Source organism: Dasypus novemcinctus, chromosome 6 (assembly GCF_030445035.2).
Source record: "Dasypus novemcinctus isolate mDasNov1 chromosome 6, mDasNov1.1.hap2, whole genome shotgun sequence".
NCBI lineage: Eukaryota > Metazoa > Chordata > Mammalia > Cingulata > Dasypodidae > Dasypus > Dasypus novemcinctus.
Genome location: NC_080678.1, coordinates 87,531,002 through 87,546,741, shown reverse-complemented (window position 1 = coordinate 87,546,741; position 15,740 = coordinate 87,531,002). Strand labels below are relative to the sequence as shown.

General features: G+C 47.4%; 1 protein-coding gene across 1 annotated transcript in view; it reads left to right on the top strand.

Annotated features, from left to right (window-relative positions):
- The window catches only part of FRMPD2 (FERM and PDZ domain containing 2), a 120,934-nt gene that overhangs the window by 76,470 nt on the left and 28,724 nt on the right, over positions 1 to 15,740 (top strand). The window contains 3 exon segments of the mRNA XM_058299515.1: positions 5,519 to 5,704; positions 9,890 to 9,935; positions 9,938 to 10,033. Coding sequence (XP_058155498.1) covers positions 5,519 to 5,704; positions 9,890 to 9,935; positions 9,938 to 10,033 — 328 coding nt within the window.

The following is a 15,740-nucleotide window of genomic DNA, read 5'->3' as shown; positions in this document are numbered from 1 at the left end:
TCCTTCCCTCCCCATCCAAATGATAGAAAATGCGTAGAAGGGAAGCCACCATCTCGTAAGCAAAGATGCAGGAAACCTATCTTATTTGTTTCCGTCTCCTGTGGGAGATGTTGAGTAGATCTGACTTAATTTGCAGGCGGTCTTTATTCCCCTGCGTAGGCTGCTTGGAGCTAGGCCTGCTCTTTCTGCCCAAAGTACACAGGGAGACGAATGAGGGGAGCCTGCCATCCGCACCCCAGAGCCCACTGCCACTCTTCTCGCTCTGGGGCATGTGGGCTGGTCAGAGTCCTCTTCTCCTTGATTAGAGAAGGAAATACAGCCAGATAATCCCTCCACCTGGAGACAGCACAACTGCCTTCCAGTATATTAGTCCTGCTTGCTGTGTCCTGTGCAATCCCATGTGAATATGCAAGTATATTTAAAATTGGGTTTATTTTATGTTCACATTTTTGTGTATTCTTATATTCACACATCATGAACATTTTTGAAAACTTATTTCAAATCAGCACACAGCATCCTCTAATTTTTCCCCTCAAGGCTCTGTTATTTGACATACGTAATTATTTCCAGTCTGGGATAGACTTAGACAATACTGAGATTAACAGTTTTCTATCTAAATCTTTAAAAAAAAATTTTTTTAAAAGAAGCTTTAGATTACATAAATGTTACATCAAAAATATAGGGAGGGAAGCAGACTTGGCCCAGTGGATAGGGTGTCTGTCTACCACATGGGAAGTCCACGGTTCAAACCCCGGGCCTCCTTGACCCGTTTGGAGCTGGCCCATGCGCAGTGCTGATGCGCGCAAGGAGTGCCGTGCCACGCAGGGGTGTCCCCGCGTAGCCCCACACGCAAGGAATATGCCCCGTAAGGAGAGCCGCCCAGCGCGAGAGAAAGTGCAGCCTGCCCAGGAATGGCGCCGCACACATGGAGAGCTGACACTACAAGATGATGCAACTAAAAGAAACACAGATTCGCGTGCTGCTGACAACAACAGAAGTGGACAAAGAAGAACACGCAGCGATTAGACACAGACAGCAGACAACCGGGGGGCTGGGGGGGAAAAGGAGAGAAATTAAAAAAAAACAACATACAGAATTTCCATATACTACAGCCCCTCCCCTCCCCACAATTTCCTACATTAACGACATCCATCATTAGTGTGGTACGTATGTTACAATTGATGAACACATATTGAAGCACTGCTGCTAACCATGGTCTACCGCTTATAATATGATTTATGCTTTACATTGCACAATTTTGTAGGTTTTGACGAAATGTATAATGGCCTGTAATTGAAATTGCAATATCATCCAGGACAATTCCAGTGTCCCCCAAATGCCCGTGTTACCCCTGTTCTTCCCTCTCCCTCCCCCAGAACCTCGGGTGGCCACTGCCTTCACATGAATGCTCTAAGGTCTTCCACTACTAGAGTAATAGTAAGTCTATTTTAGTCCATAGCTGCATTCCCCCTGTTCATTTGCTCCTCAGTCTTGAGGATTTGGGGGTGGTGATGCCCACTCTGCTTCCATGAGGCTTGTCTGCCCTGCCTCTAGTGTCTGCGTCTTTAGAGCCCTCAGAATCTGTGCCGTTTGAGGCTCTGTTCACTGTGGCTGTCAATGAGATCCTGCTGAGACATGCATAAGTGTAACCTCTGGAGTGACCTCCAGACTCATTTTGAAACCTCTCAGCCATTAAAAACTCATTTGTAGTTAATAGTTCCTCCTTTTGGTGAAGGTCTTTTTCCAAATGCATTGCTAGTTGATGCTTGGTACCTAAATCTTTAGCCAGTGCTTGCCCGCTTCATTCCTTAGGCACCGAATCCCACAAGTGAACTTTCTGGGTCCAAGGCTACGGGCCTTTCTAAATTGTGGAGGGGCCTTGCGAAGGCACCTTGTGCTGGCATCATTTCTGGATGGTCTCATCTCCTTCCTCGGCTGCCGTGAGGACGCTGGCTCCTCCCAGAACCCGGTTACTCCATGAACAGTCACTGGGTTATTCAAATGTATCTCCTCACGGCTCTGCTTTCTCATTAAAAGAGAAAAAGAAGCCGTTCTCGGATGGCATTTTCTTGAAACAGATGCCTGTTGTGGCCCTGGGTTCACTGACGATTGACTCTGCTAGTTCATTATTTCACACCAGAAGTAGATTTGGCAGAAGTCCAGTTTGGGTGACAGCTGAATACCATAATCCCAACTCCAAGATTGTCAACGACATTAGCATATCAAAACCCCAGAATACTCTGTTGAAGGTTAACTTAGTGTTTTCCAGGCTTCCTCAACCACAGAACCCTTTGTCCGCAGAATCAGGGGTTGTGGAACACTACAAACATTTTTTCCGCTGGTGAGTTTTGTTTTTACACTACTGGCATCACACCGTTTGGAGCCTGCTTCCGCCAGCCCTGCCCTACACTTAGCATCACAACTGTGCCTTCCCCGGGTGACTCTCCACGCTCTGTAAGCTCCTCTGTAAGAGCCCCCTGGTAGTCCTTTTTAAGGCAGGAGAGGCTTGAGGAAATCACTCTCCCCTCACGAGCCAGTCTACCCCCCACCCCCAAAAGCCTCCGCTGTGGTCAACAACCCTGCGTTGAACATCCTGTGAGCGGTGGTGCTGAGATTTTTCAATCTAGTTTCTTAAGGTAGATTCTCCAGGTGGAATTATAGGGTCAAAGGGTAGGACTTCTTGTGACTCTTGATGACAGTCTGGAAATAGTCCATTTTGTTCCTGATGGTTTCTAGTACAAGGCTCTATATAGGCTGGGAGCCAGGAGAGCCTGGTTCCAGTGCCAACTTGGCTGCCAGCTGTAGGGAGAAGTGGGCACGATACGGGAAGATGCAGCGACTCTGAGAAGTACACCAGCAACAGCAGCACACGATGGACAAGAAGTGACGTCTCAGAAAATTCCTTAATCAAGAGGGTGTGCAGGCACAGACAATGCTATTTTGTTTTCTCAGATTGAACATGTCCTTGGTGACATTACGTATGTTTGCCTACCTCTCCTAATGTTCTGGATATCCTGCATTTCAATGGTTAAAAGAGAAGACTCAGGCACAAAGAGACGCACATTTCCATTCCACCACTTAAAAGCTGTGTGACCTTTTGTGGGTACTTAACCCTTCTGTCCCTCATTTCCTCATCTGAAAAGAGATAGCTCCCCTATCTCTTAGGATTGTCGTGAAGATTAAATACCACATGCAAAATGCTTAGCAAGCTTAAGGATTTTGGGACTCTGAATACTGAAAAATGTCATACTTCCATATAATTAAAAAATAAATTAATACTAAACTATTAAAAAGTGTAATGATTTCAACAAATGGTACAGAGAAAACTGAATATCTATATGCAAGAGAATGAAGCTGAGCCCTTACCTTACACCAAACACAAAAGTTAACTCAGAGTGGATCAAAGACCTAATTTTAAGAGCTAAAACTATAAAACTCTTAGAAGAAAACATAGTAGCAAATCTTCAAGACCTTGGATTAGGCAATGGTTTCTTAAATACGTTACTGAAAACATGAGCAACAAAAGAAAAAAAGCGAAATTGGATTCTGTTAAAATTTAAAACTTTTGTACATCAAAAGACAAGATCAAGAGAGTGAAAAGCCTACCCACAGAATGGGACAAAATATTTATGAATCATGTGACTAATAAAGATTTAATATCCAGGATATATAAAGAACTCTTATAACTCAACAACAAAAAGAAAAAACAGCCCAATTAAAAATGGGCAATGGAATAGGTGTTTCTCCAAAGAAGATATACACATGACTAATAAGCACATGAAAAGATGCTCACCGTCATTAGTTACGAGGGAAATGCAGATCAAACCACAATGAGATACTGCTGCACATCTACAAGAATGACTAATCAGAGAGATGGGCAGTAGTAAGGGTTGGTGAGGACAGGGAGGAACTGGATCTCTTGTGCATTGCTGGTGGGCATACGAAATGGTGTAGCTGCTGTGGAAAACAATTTAGCAGTTTGGTGGTTCTTTTAAAGATTACACCTAGAATTACTACATGAGCTGACAATTCCTCCCTTAAATATAGACCCTAAAAAATTGAAAGCAAGGACTCAAATAGACATGTGAGCACCAATGTTCATAGCAGCATTATTCATAATAGCCAAAAAGTAGAAGCAACCCAAGTGTCCATCAGCAGATGAATGGGTAAAAAAAATTTGCACCCACAATGGAATATTATTCAGCCATAAAAAGGAACGCAATTCTGATATATGCTGCAACATGGATGAAACTTGAAGACATTATTTTGAGTGAAATGTCAGACAGAAAAGGACGATATTGCATGACTCCACTTATATGAAATACCCCTTGCACGGGGCCGTCCTCAGTCACCTGTCGGCTGAGAAATTACAGACTGAGCTGCAAGGCAACAAAAGTGTTTATTGGGGGTCTTAGAATTGCAATTCAGGGAACACAGATTCAGGGAGCACCCCAAGCTGTGTCCCACCTTGGGGTTTTCAAGAAAGGAGTTTTCAAGAAAAAGAAGATTACGTAAGTTGTTTGTAAAGAATTAGGATCGGTGGATGTTTGGGGGCTTTCTGAGTGTCCTTTAAGGTCCACAGTTTACTGATTTCTTCACCGTGTGGTTGGTTCCTGGCATCCAGTTGTTCTCAGAAACATCGCTGCTCATGGTTTTGCAGACCTTGGCGGTTTATGGTATCTGGCCACACTCCATTTTAAGTCTCTTAGCCATAAGAACCCCATTTTGCCTTCCAGGTGGATATGAAGATGGGGGAGCCCCCACTAGAGCCTCGGCTACTATTCAAACAAAAGTCATTTGTGTCAGGTTTATACTCCCATCTCTTTTAAGAATTTGGTTGTTCTGATGCAGTCCCCAGCACTGGCCGACCCTGGAGACCCTGACAAAATTGAGTCTTCTAACCTGGTAAACTGAGGACAGATCTTGGGGCAAAGGGGACTGGCCACTTTCTCTGCACAGTGCTTATGGCTCATCTTGCTCTAACAGCCATGCTCAGCGTCTGGGACATCACTTTCTGTGCCTATGCCTCAGTTTCTCCATCTGTAATGTGTGTGTGTGTGTGGGGGGGGAAGCAGAAAATACTGCTGTGGACTTAGGTTGACACAGTGGGAAAAAGGACTCCATTACCTTGCCACGGCTGAGAAGAGCCTGACTTCTAAAACCTTGCTCAGAATACTATTTTTCTGTTGTATCATTTCCGTAATAACTGTTTGCCTGGTGCCCTTAGTAGACACTCTTGAAAAAAGAGACTCCTTGGGTTAAAAACGTAGGAAATAGGAAAATGCACTTGGAGAGTCACCCTGCACATTCCTGTCAGATGCATGGAGAGATTCTGTAGCAAGAAAATCTGTTTCGCTCAGCGTTTCCTAAACCTATCCAGCAAACCTACTCTTGTTTTGTTCTTGTTTCTGTTTTCCCCCAGAACACCTATGCACGTGTTTTCTTGGAGTAGTTTGAAACCCATCGTTTTAAACCTGTGTGCCTGCCTCTGCCAAATCTTGGCTTTGTCTTGCTGCAGGTCGCTCAGCGGCACCCGGACTATGGCGTGCTGGTCCACCAAGTTTTCCCAGAGAAGACGCGGATGGGACGGGAGGTGGCCTTGGGGACCTGTGCCAAGGGGATCATCGTCTACCAAGTGAGAAATGCCAGCAGAATCGCAAGCTTGCAGTTTCAGTGGAGAGAGATTGGGAAGGCTTCCACCCACGTGAGGGGGCTCGGGTGATAGGGACGTGAGCTTCTCATTTGCCTTTGAGCCCTTGCCCCTTCAAGGCAGAATGGGGACGTGAGCTTTCCCTGACCAGACGCACGGCGTGCGGATGGCCTGTCCGTGAACCGACATTCTGATGCCCGGTGGGAGGTTCAGAAGTCCAGCAGGGGGGTTGGAGAGGTTCCCAGGAGGCTGTTTCTTCTCTAATTCTCCCACCCTCCAACCCCCACCCACCTAAGGGGATACTCTTTCCCTCTGGGTAAAGTTTTCTCAATCTGGGGAATCCATCAGTGTTCAGAGCATGGGAGGAGGAGGGAGATGGGACAGGAGAGGGTGCTTGTATGAGGTTCTCCAGAGAAGCAGAATTGAGCAGATATATATAAAGGGATTTATTATAGGCATTGGCTCAGCTCTGTAAGGTGGCTGCACACAGGAAACTCTGACCAAGGTGAAGCTGAACTCCCCAGGGGAAGCCAGCTGACTGAAGTAGAGGCTGACGTTCCTCTTTCTGATTTCTGAAATCCTCATCCCTAGCTTTTTTTTTTTTTTTTAAGATTTATTTATTTATTTAACTCCCCCCCCCTTCCCCGGTTGTCTGTTCTCTGTGTCTATTTGCTGCGTCTTGTTTCTTTGTCCGCTCCTGTTGTCGTCAGCGGCACAGGAAGTGTGTGCAGTGCCATTCCTGGGCAGGCTGCATTTTCTTTCACCCTGGGCGGCTCTCCTTACAGGGTGCACTCCTTGTGCGTGGGGCTCCCCTACGCGGGGGACACCCCTGCGTGGCACGGCACTCCTTGTGCGCATCAGCACTGCGCATGGGCCAGCTCCACAGGGTCAAGGAGGCCGGGGGGTTTGAACCGCAGACCTCCCATGTGGTAGACGGACACCCTAACCACTGGGCCAAGTCCGTTTTCCATCCCTAGCTTTTAAGACCTCCAACTGGCTGGATGAAGAGAGTCTCCACATTGCTAAGGGCAATCTCCTTTGTTGATGGTAAATGCAGTCCTTTGTAGATGCAATCAACTCATTATAGATGCAAATCCATCTGGTAAATGCCCTCACAGTACCCATCAGCCAGTGCTTGCTTGACACAACTCCTGGACACCATCCCTTAGCCAAGCTGACCCATGGAATTAACCATGACACTTGTCTACATGGAGTGGAGTCTCGTGGTTTTGAAACATTTTCCTTTTAAATTTCCCTTTCTCATACCCAGGAAGGGAATAGTAAGTAGTTTCAGAATAAAATTTTTTGGCCTTTAAGAAAAAAATGTTTATATCTAAAATAAATAATAATTTAATGTAATTTCATTAAGTCAGAACATTCAAGTAGCCTTTATATTGTCAGGTAACTTATTTTTTTCTCATACTTTAACCATCTCGAAATATAAACAATATATTTTGTGATTTTTTTTGGAATTTTATTTACTGGAATTATTTTAATTCAATTAAAAGAAGATTTGAAGATTTTTAATTACTGAATTGATTCAATACTATTGCATTGTTCTGTTTTATTGACAGCATATTTAATTGTTTAAAATTTCCAATGTCATTTATTTTAAAATATTCCTAGAAATGAAATAACCTAAGAAAGTAATTTTGAAAAATTGATATTTTGCAAAGTCATAAAGTTCTACAGTTCCCTTATGTAAGTATTTTATATTTAAATTGGTTGTTTTCCCCATTACCAGGGACAGTTTCTTAATTATAGCTGGACAGACATCAGATTCACAAAACAAAGAGTGGCTTAAAACTACCTTGTCACCAGGTAGGATTTCGGTGCCCTGATGGTCATTTTCTTCCTTGGCATGACCTTCTTCTTTTTCTTATTTTCGAGGTACCAGGGGCTGGGGATTGAACCCGGGACCTCGCATGTGGGAAGCTGGTGCTCCACCACCAAGCCACATCAGGCTCCCCTGAGTTGGTGTTTTCATCTGTTTGCTTGTTTTTAGGAGGCATCGGGAATGGAACCCAGGACCTCCCGTGTGGGAAGCAGGCGCTCAACGGCTTGAGCCATATCTGCTCCCCTATTTTTATGGAAACGTCATCATATGAATTAATGACTCTGCCCCTTGCCACAAACACACATCTTACATGGAATGTGGCATGAACTCTGGAAGCTTCTGTAAGCACAGAAGGGGGAATGCTGAGAAATCTGAAAATGAGCTCAGGAAGCTGATATTCAGTTTAATAGTTTATAGCAAAAGCCAGAATGTTTCCAATAATTAGAGAGGCTGGTCCGAGCATCCTGCAGGGAAGTACCAAAGGGAATAGAGGAAGCTGCCAGGTTCAAAGAATTCAACCCGGAGCCACACTAGCAGCAGGTCAGATGACGAGGTTATTCAATCAAAACAATTTTCAACATAGAATGTCAGCCCCTGCTGGTCATTGTTCTTAGCAGGAATTAAAACCTCTGAAGAGAAAGGCGCGGAAGGCGGGGGCAGGTACAGGCTGTGGCCCCTCTTTAAGAAAAAACATACGAAGTTACAAACATAAAACATGGTGCGAAAGTGAATATTTACTTAGAATGAGAAATTAAATCACAATAACGTACAACTTCTTAAAAGCAAATATCATAAAAGCCAGAAAATAATATCTTAATTACTCCCCAAAACCCAGGAATAATTTTTTTCTTTCCAATTTTTGTTGACATTCTCTTTGATTACCTTTCATAGGATACCATTTTTTAAACATTATTTTCACTAGGGACAAGAACAATAACGTGGTCATTCTTCTAACATGGCTTGTTGGAATCCCTTTTTATTATTGATAGTTAGGATGGAGAAAACATGCACTTTCGTACAGAGATGGATTTGCTGCAGGGCTCTGTGCTACAAAAGAAAGCTCTAATAAACTCAATTTCAGTGAATCCCATCCAAAGAAGAAAAGTCTTGTGTGGGGTGTTGAAAATATATGGGATATATTCCTGACAGGACAGAAGTTCCATTTTGAGGGGGTTCTGTTTTTGAGAACATGTCAGACATGTTTGACACCTGAATGACCTTAATATAAACTTTTCAGGGCACTATGAATGAATAGTAATGCTTATTGACAAAATTTATGGATTCCCAGAAAATCTTCAGTTTTGGAAATATGTGGCTACAATGACTGACTAGTAGGGTTAGGCACTTACGTGGCTCTCTGGTGCTGGCGGGCCTCCATCACAGGGCAACGTCCCTGGTTTCCTTCTGTGGCTTCCTCAGACTCCTGGCTTTCACATGGCTGCATCCGAATTTCCCTCTTTCGAAGACCACCAGTCATGTGGATTAAGAACCCCCACCCCTACCCCAGTTCAATTTGGCTTCACCCTAACTAGTAACAACATCTTCAAAAGGCGCTGTCGACAAATGGGCTCGTGCCACATGGACATGGATTAAGACGTGAGTGTGTCTTTGGTGGAGGGCATGAGTCAGTCGCCACCATGAATACCTGGCGTTTCATTTTTCTTATTAGAAAGGTATATCACAAACAATAATGGATTTTTCCCTCTGAGCCTCCATATCGATGAGCCCCAGTCCTCTCCAGCTCATCCCAGTGAGCTATACAGAGTCTCACTTTGTGTGCGGGCTTTGAAGGAAACGTGAGAAGTGTTTCCCAGCGACGTGACCTCAGTCCCAGCCGCCCTGTGTCCTGCGGGCCTTGGTCTGTTCCTGGTCTGCAGACAAGGCTAGTCATAGAAGCTTCCCCTTTCTATGAGGCCAGAGCGCTGCATTCCCATGAAGCCTGTAGAGCAGAGCTGGCACATAATAGCAAGATGTGGTAGAATATGTCAACCACTGTTAGCTGAGGTCTTGCCTTCAACGTCTTGGGATTTGTATAATGAAAACAATAGTTATATTTAACCGCTTTTTGGAACTATACCTTCTAGGCTATGCTCACACCTTACTAGGGGGAATAGACGGTCACGTGAGTACCTGGCTCATTTTATATCGTTTTCTCCTAATACTCCACTCAGTACATTGCCCAATAAACAAATATTTGATTTATGAATGATGGGAAAAGTGCCAAGAAGGGTTTCCTTTAATTTAAGAAAAAATGCTGGGATAGGCAGAAGCCAGCTGGCTGCCAACCTCTGGTCCTCTACGTTGCTGTTGAGCTGTGGGGTCTAGTACTTTGTCACACACTGTACAGTTGCAATCCTGGGGCTCATGGATGGCCAATGCATGGGAATCTTTGTGTCGCCCAGCGAAAAAAGTTCTCCATCATGAGTAGCGTCACCGGGAAGAAGCACATGATGTCACCGCTCCGGCCGGGACCTGTAAATACTTCCTGGACCTCCGCTCTGCCCAGCAGGGGTTTACCGCGCGGATGGGCTCCCGACAGCCTCCCCGCCTGTAGCCAGTGAGTAAATCTGCAGGCTCCTCTGGGCTTTGGCAAGTGTGCTTTACATACAACAATTTTCATAGATACGCTTGACCTGGAAACCTCTGGAAAAGATTTAAATCTCCCTAACAACGAAAGGAACATGATTAAAATGAAATGTGATTTTTTTGCTTTGTTCCCCCTCAGGTGGCTAAGGGCTAAACTAAACAACGACACTCACTGGGAGGGCCAGTTGATACAGTCTTTCCAGAGCACTTGGGAATAGATATCAAAAGCCTTAAAAATGTCCAGCTCCTTGTGGCCCTGTCATTTTACTTGGGTTGTTACTTATCTGCAGGTCACAAAAGTTCATGCTTATAGAGGTTCCGTAGAGCATTATTTGCAACAGTGAACATTTGGGAGCAAACTGAGTATCCCAAATTAGAAGACTAGTTAAATAAATCATAGCACATCTACATAATTTAGACATTGAAATCAGTTTTCAGAGAAGGATGACGTGTGAAAATGTACATGGCATGATGTTAAGTGAAGAAAGGCAACTCATGAGATGGTATCTGATGAAACTTTCTGCAGTGGTGAAATGTTCTTTAGCTGTGATGTCCCATATCTCAGACTGTTGTACACTTGAAGATGGCTAGTGCAATTGAGATACTGAACTTTAAATTTTATTTCATTTTAATTAAATGATGATTAAATTTAAATGGGCACAGGTGGCCACTGTATTAGACCTTACAGGTACCATAGACTCGTGATATCAATTTGGTTAATATTAATGGGTTAGAAATGAAGAAACAAAGAAGACAGAAATGAACTGCCCCCAAACGGCTGTTGTGCTGCCTTTGTGAGCTGGGCATGTAGGCATGATCACTTCCCCTCCTTCATATGGGTCAGTATTTATCAAACTTTCTGCAAGGAGTGTGCACCACTGGTATAACTGGGAAGGCGATGAGTCCTTTAAACATGATCGTGCCGCCCCTGCGACTAGTCCGTATTTATTAAGCACTTCGGAAGTGCTTTGAAACAGCTTACTACTGTGACTGCTCCTTTTCCCAGGCGTTGTGCTAAGTACTTTGCATGAATTATCTCATTTAATTATCAAGCAGCCCGGTGAGGTAGGTACCGGCCCTTAAAGGATGAGCAGACTGAAGCTCGGAGAAGTCCAGTAATGTGCCCGCTGGCTGAGGTTTGAACCTGTGCCTCTCTGATTGCACTGCCTGTTCCCTTCACCCCTGCAATATAACCCTTCTTCACTTGCCAGGGTGGACATTCAGGCCAGGGAGCCAGGCTTTGCGTGCCGGCGTTCTCACATTTAGCTCATCTTCTCTAAGCTTGGCTTCTTCTGTTACAAAAGAGAATGATATAACACATTGGGTGACACCTTTGATAGTCGCTGTGGGCTCCCCTGGCCTGCAGAATGTGCATCACTGGGAGCTTGCTTGGAATGCAGATTCTCAGGCCTGTGCCAGACCTACTGAACCAACACCTGCACTTTTAAAAGAAACCCAGGTAATTTGGATGCGCGTGAGCGTGTGAGAATGCGATGGACTCAGGCAGGGGTGCTGAGGAGCCGCGTCACTCGGGGAGACTCATTTCCCCTCTCTGAGCCTCAGTTTCCTCATTTGAACAGCTCTGCCCGTCTCGTAGGGTTCCGCCCAGGGGCACCGTGCGTGTCACGCTGTGAGGTCGGTGTCCGCGGGCCATGCTCTGTGAGGGCAGGAGCAGCCGCTTGGGCTCACGGAGGTCTCACTCGGATGCGCCATCTCCCGTGGGAGCTCTGCCGCTGAGTCCCGTGGCCTGAGCATTTGGCTGCGGAACCTAACACAGAAAACAAAACGAAAAAAGGATCTTAGGTGGCAGACTATTTGCACAGAACCAGATAAACACATGAGCATTTCATTGAAACCACAGGGTGGCAGTTACAAGATGCTTCTAGGGAGTTGGGGATGATGAATGTAAATTAATTATACCTGACTTACCTGCCCCTGCCGAGGTGCCGTGGGTGAAAGACCATGAATATTGCTTTTACGGCCTGATTTCAGGGAGTGTAAAATATTTATAAAGATTTCACAGGCTCAATTAGTCCTCGGTCCTTTCGGGGGGACGTCCCTCAAGCCCCTCCCGTGAGCCAAGTGGCTGCAGGACGCTGCGGGCTCGGGAGGCCGCCTGGGGTCTCTGCCTCCCATCCCCTCTGCCCCCGTGACTCCCACACCTTGAAATGCTGGGACTCACCTGGACTTCGGCCCTCGTGGTCCAGGCTGAGCTAGACCCTCGGCGGCTGCTTCCGGGGTGCCACGTCTCAGCCACGAGTCCCCCGTGGTCTGTGAACAGAGAATGCCTGCTCCCTTCGGCCGGGCGGCAGCTTTGGGGTGTCCTTGACGACCCGTCCTTCCACTCCTGAAGGGGTTCTCAAGCTCCCCTTTATTTGTTTCTTGGCTCTCGTACCTGCCAGCCGAGCCTGCTCCGACTGCCCACCCACCCGATGCCCACCGGAGGCCTGACAGTGCGAGCAGCCCCCGGTCCGCCCCTTGCCCCTCGGCTCTTACAGAGCCCTGCTTGGGGTCGAGGAGGTGACACTGAAGGCAGGACCCCGGCGCGCTCACGTCCTCCCCCGGTCCCGCTCTCCATCCTGACCCCCGGGCTTCTGCCTCAGCCTCCTGATTGCTCTCCTGGCTGGGGACAGAGCCTCCCTCTCCCTCCTGAGTGACCTCAGGGAGTGCCCCTCCCCTAGGGAGAGTCCCTTCTTCTTGTACCCCCAACCTCTAGGCAAAGCCTCACTCCATCCAGCCAAATCTCCGAGCTAGCTGAGCCCCGGCACCATCGTCTCTGCCCAGAGCACCCCACAGTGGCCCTGCGGCTATCACTGTCCCCCACATCTGAGCTTCAGGTCCCATCCTTCTGTCCCTCTGGGCCCAGGCCACCTGCACTTGCCTCCAACTGACCCATTGTGCTACCGGCATGGTCTTTGTGTCCTCAGCTCCTCTGTGAAGTCAGCAGGCCTGGGCGTGACTCCTGGATCACCACTCACTAGCTGTTTGGGGGATTTATTAGCTGACAGTTCTGAGGCTGTGAAAACACCTACAAAAAGGCCCCATCGGGCGATGCTCTCTTCCTAAAGACCAGCTGCTCCTGGGCTCCTCTGCCTCGTGGCCAGGCACATGGTGGCGTCTGCTGGGCTCTCCCTTCCCTTCCAGCTTCGTTGCTCCAGCTCCTCGCGCTCGTGGCTTTCTCGCTCTGTCACTGTGGCTAATTCCTCTGTGTTTCTCTGTATTCGTCCTGTTCATAAAGGACTCCAGGAAGAGGATTAAGACCCACCCTGGGTCATGCTGTACTGAGGCAACCTAATCAAAAGAAGCTCCCCCCACCATAGGCGCACGCCCCAGGAATGGATGAGCTTTAAGAACATAATTCTTGGGGGACCAAAAAAGCCTCAAACTAGCACACCAGCCTTGGATCCTTGAGTGAGCTATTCACGTGCTGTTAGCCTCACGTTTCCACATCTGTAAAATGGGCAGATTATTCCCTAGCTATGGAGGGGTCACATGAGGATTAAATGAATCAAAGCAGATAACCGCCCAGACTTGCGCTTCTGCGCCTCGCTGCTTACCCACCCTACTTGAGTCACAATTCCCTAAGGCCTCATGAATGCAGAAAGCTCATAAGAAGTGCTTTTTAGTTATTTGTTTATTTATGTATTAAAGACTTATTTTTCATTTATTTATCTCCCCTTCCATGCCCCCCCTCCCACAGTTGTCTGCTCTCTGTGGCCATTCACTGTGTGTTCTTCTGTGTCCACTTGTGTCAGCACCACCCGGAATCTGTGTCTCATTTTGTTGCATCATCTTGCCCCATCAGCTCTCCGTGTTGCGGCGCCAAAACTGAGCAGGCTGTGCTTTTTTTGTGCTGGGTGGCTCTCCTTACGGGGTGCACTCCTTGCGCGTGGGGGTCCCCTATGTGGGGGACATCCCTGCATGGCACGGCACTCCTTGCGTGCTTCAGCGCTGCATGTGGACCAGCTCATCACACAGGTCAGGAGGCCCTGGGTTTGAACCTTGGACCTACCATGTGGTAGGTGGGTGCCCTATCTGTTGGGCCAAATCTGCTTTCCAGAAGTGCTTTTTAAAGGCTAGAGTTTTCAGTGGGCAAGCCCTGGCAACCAACTGGACACCTCTGTAGGGAAGAGACGCTTCTGTGTGAGGGGTTAATGCCCACAGAGGCCCTCGCAGTGTAGATGCTGCAGTGTGTTTGATGCACACAACTGCACACACATCCATGGGTACACGTACACACAAAGATATATGCATATACACATGCATATATGTGCATGCGTGTGTGCATACATGCTCACACGTGCACCACACATGTTCATGTATATACACACATGCTCACACACACACTTGCACACTCTGAAAACTGGAGCTACCTAAGCGCCTTGTGCTCAAATGTTCCTTCCTGCTCTGTTTCAGCAGGGAGCAGATGGTCGAACCATAATCATCATTTTCCTTTTTAGAAGCACAAACTTGGCTTGGTGTGAAGTCTGGTTATTTTAAGGGTTCTATCAATCAAATCCCAATTTCTCCTTCATGTTAATCATGTGAAGAGTGAATCGCAAGAGTCCCCTGCATCTATCGTACTGAGTTGAGGAATTCACCGGGGTCATTGGTTAACATTTAGGCATGGAGGGACAAAGGGCAAACGTGTCCAAGCTGGGAGACCTGACACATCTCGCAGGTATTTGTATTTGAGAAAATGGGAATCCCAGCTTAAATGTCATTGCCGGGGCAACTAATGGGCCCACTGAGCCGTGTAGCTATCGAGGATGATGTCCCAGAGGACAGAGCCTCATCTCAGGAGCCCAAGGGATTTGAAACCTCATTTGTCACCCAAGGAAATGTTTGCAAGGATGGTTTTGTAAAGGCGAGGAGCAGAACGGGGTGGCCGCAGTTCATTTCGATGCAGGCGTCCGCGGGGAGCTGAGGGATCCTCACTCCCGTGAGGGCTTCGGGTAGCACCGCGCGTCCAGTCCCGCAGCTCCTGGGGAGGACGGCCATGTGCCTCTGCCTTCTCTCCCTGAGATCTCTGTATTGGCACGTGCTAGTTAGGAGGACGGGCATTCTTGGGGCCAATCAGAAGAGTTCCACGAGCTAGTGGGAAGGGAAGGGGGAGCGGAGGGGGGGGGGGTGAGTGGCTTTCGCTGTCCCCACGCAGCAGAAGCAGACCTCCCCCATGTGTGTTTGTTTGCTTTTCCCTCCCCCAATCCAGACCTCAGCAAGTCTGTGCAAACGGCCAGCGCGGATGCTGCCCCCCTGGGGGGGCCCATGCCTCCGAGTTGGATTCAGAGACTCTTGAGCTCCAGAAATGTGCTGTTTGCACGCGGGCTAGAAGATGCCACGGGAGGCCGGCCCTGCACATCCCGGACGCCTTCAACCTGGACAGTGGTGGGGAGGGAGTCAGAGGCAGGGGGGTTTGTGCCTCTGTCCCCTGGGCCCCAAGCGCCCATGTGTTTGGCATGCTGGGGTGATCAGCACCTGAAGGAATTGTTTAAAGGGGGTCTGATGTCTAGGGAAGGTATAAATCACTGGGGTAGCCAACTGTCAACTCACTCGGCAGAGCTTTAGTGACGGCTGGGAGCTGTCTTATGCTCAACACAAAGGAGCACTGCATCCCATCACCCCTACTACCTTACCCCTATCTTTTGGTGAAGAAAGAACTCGGTG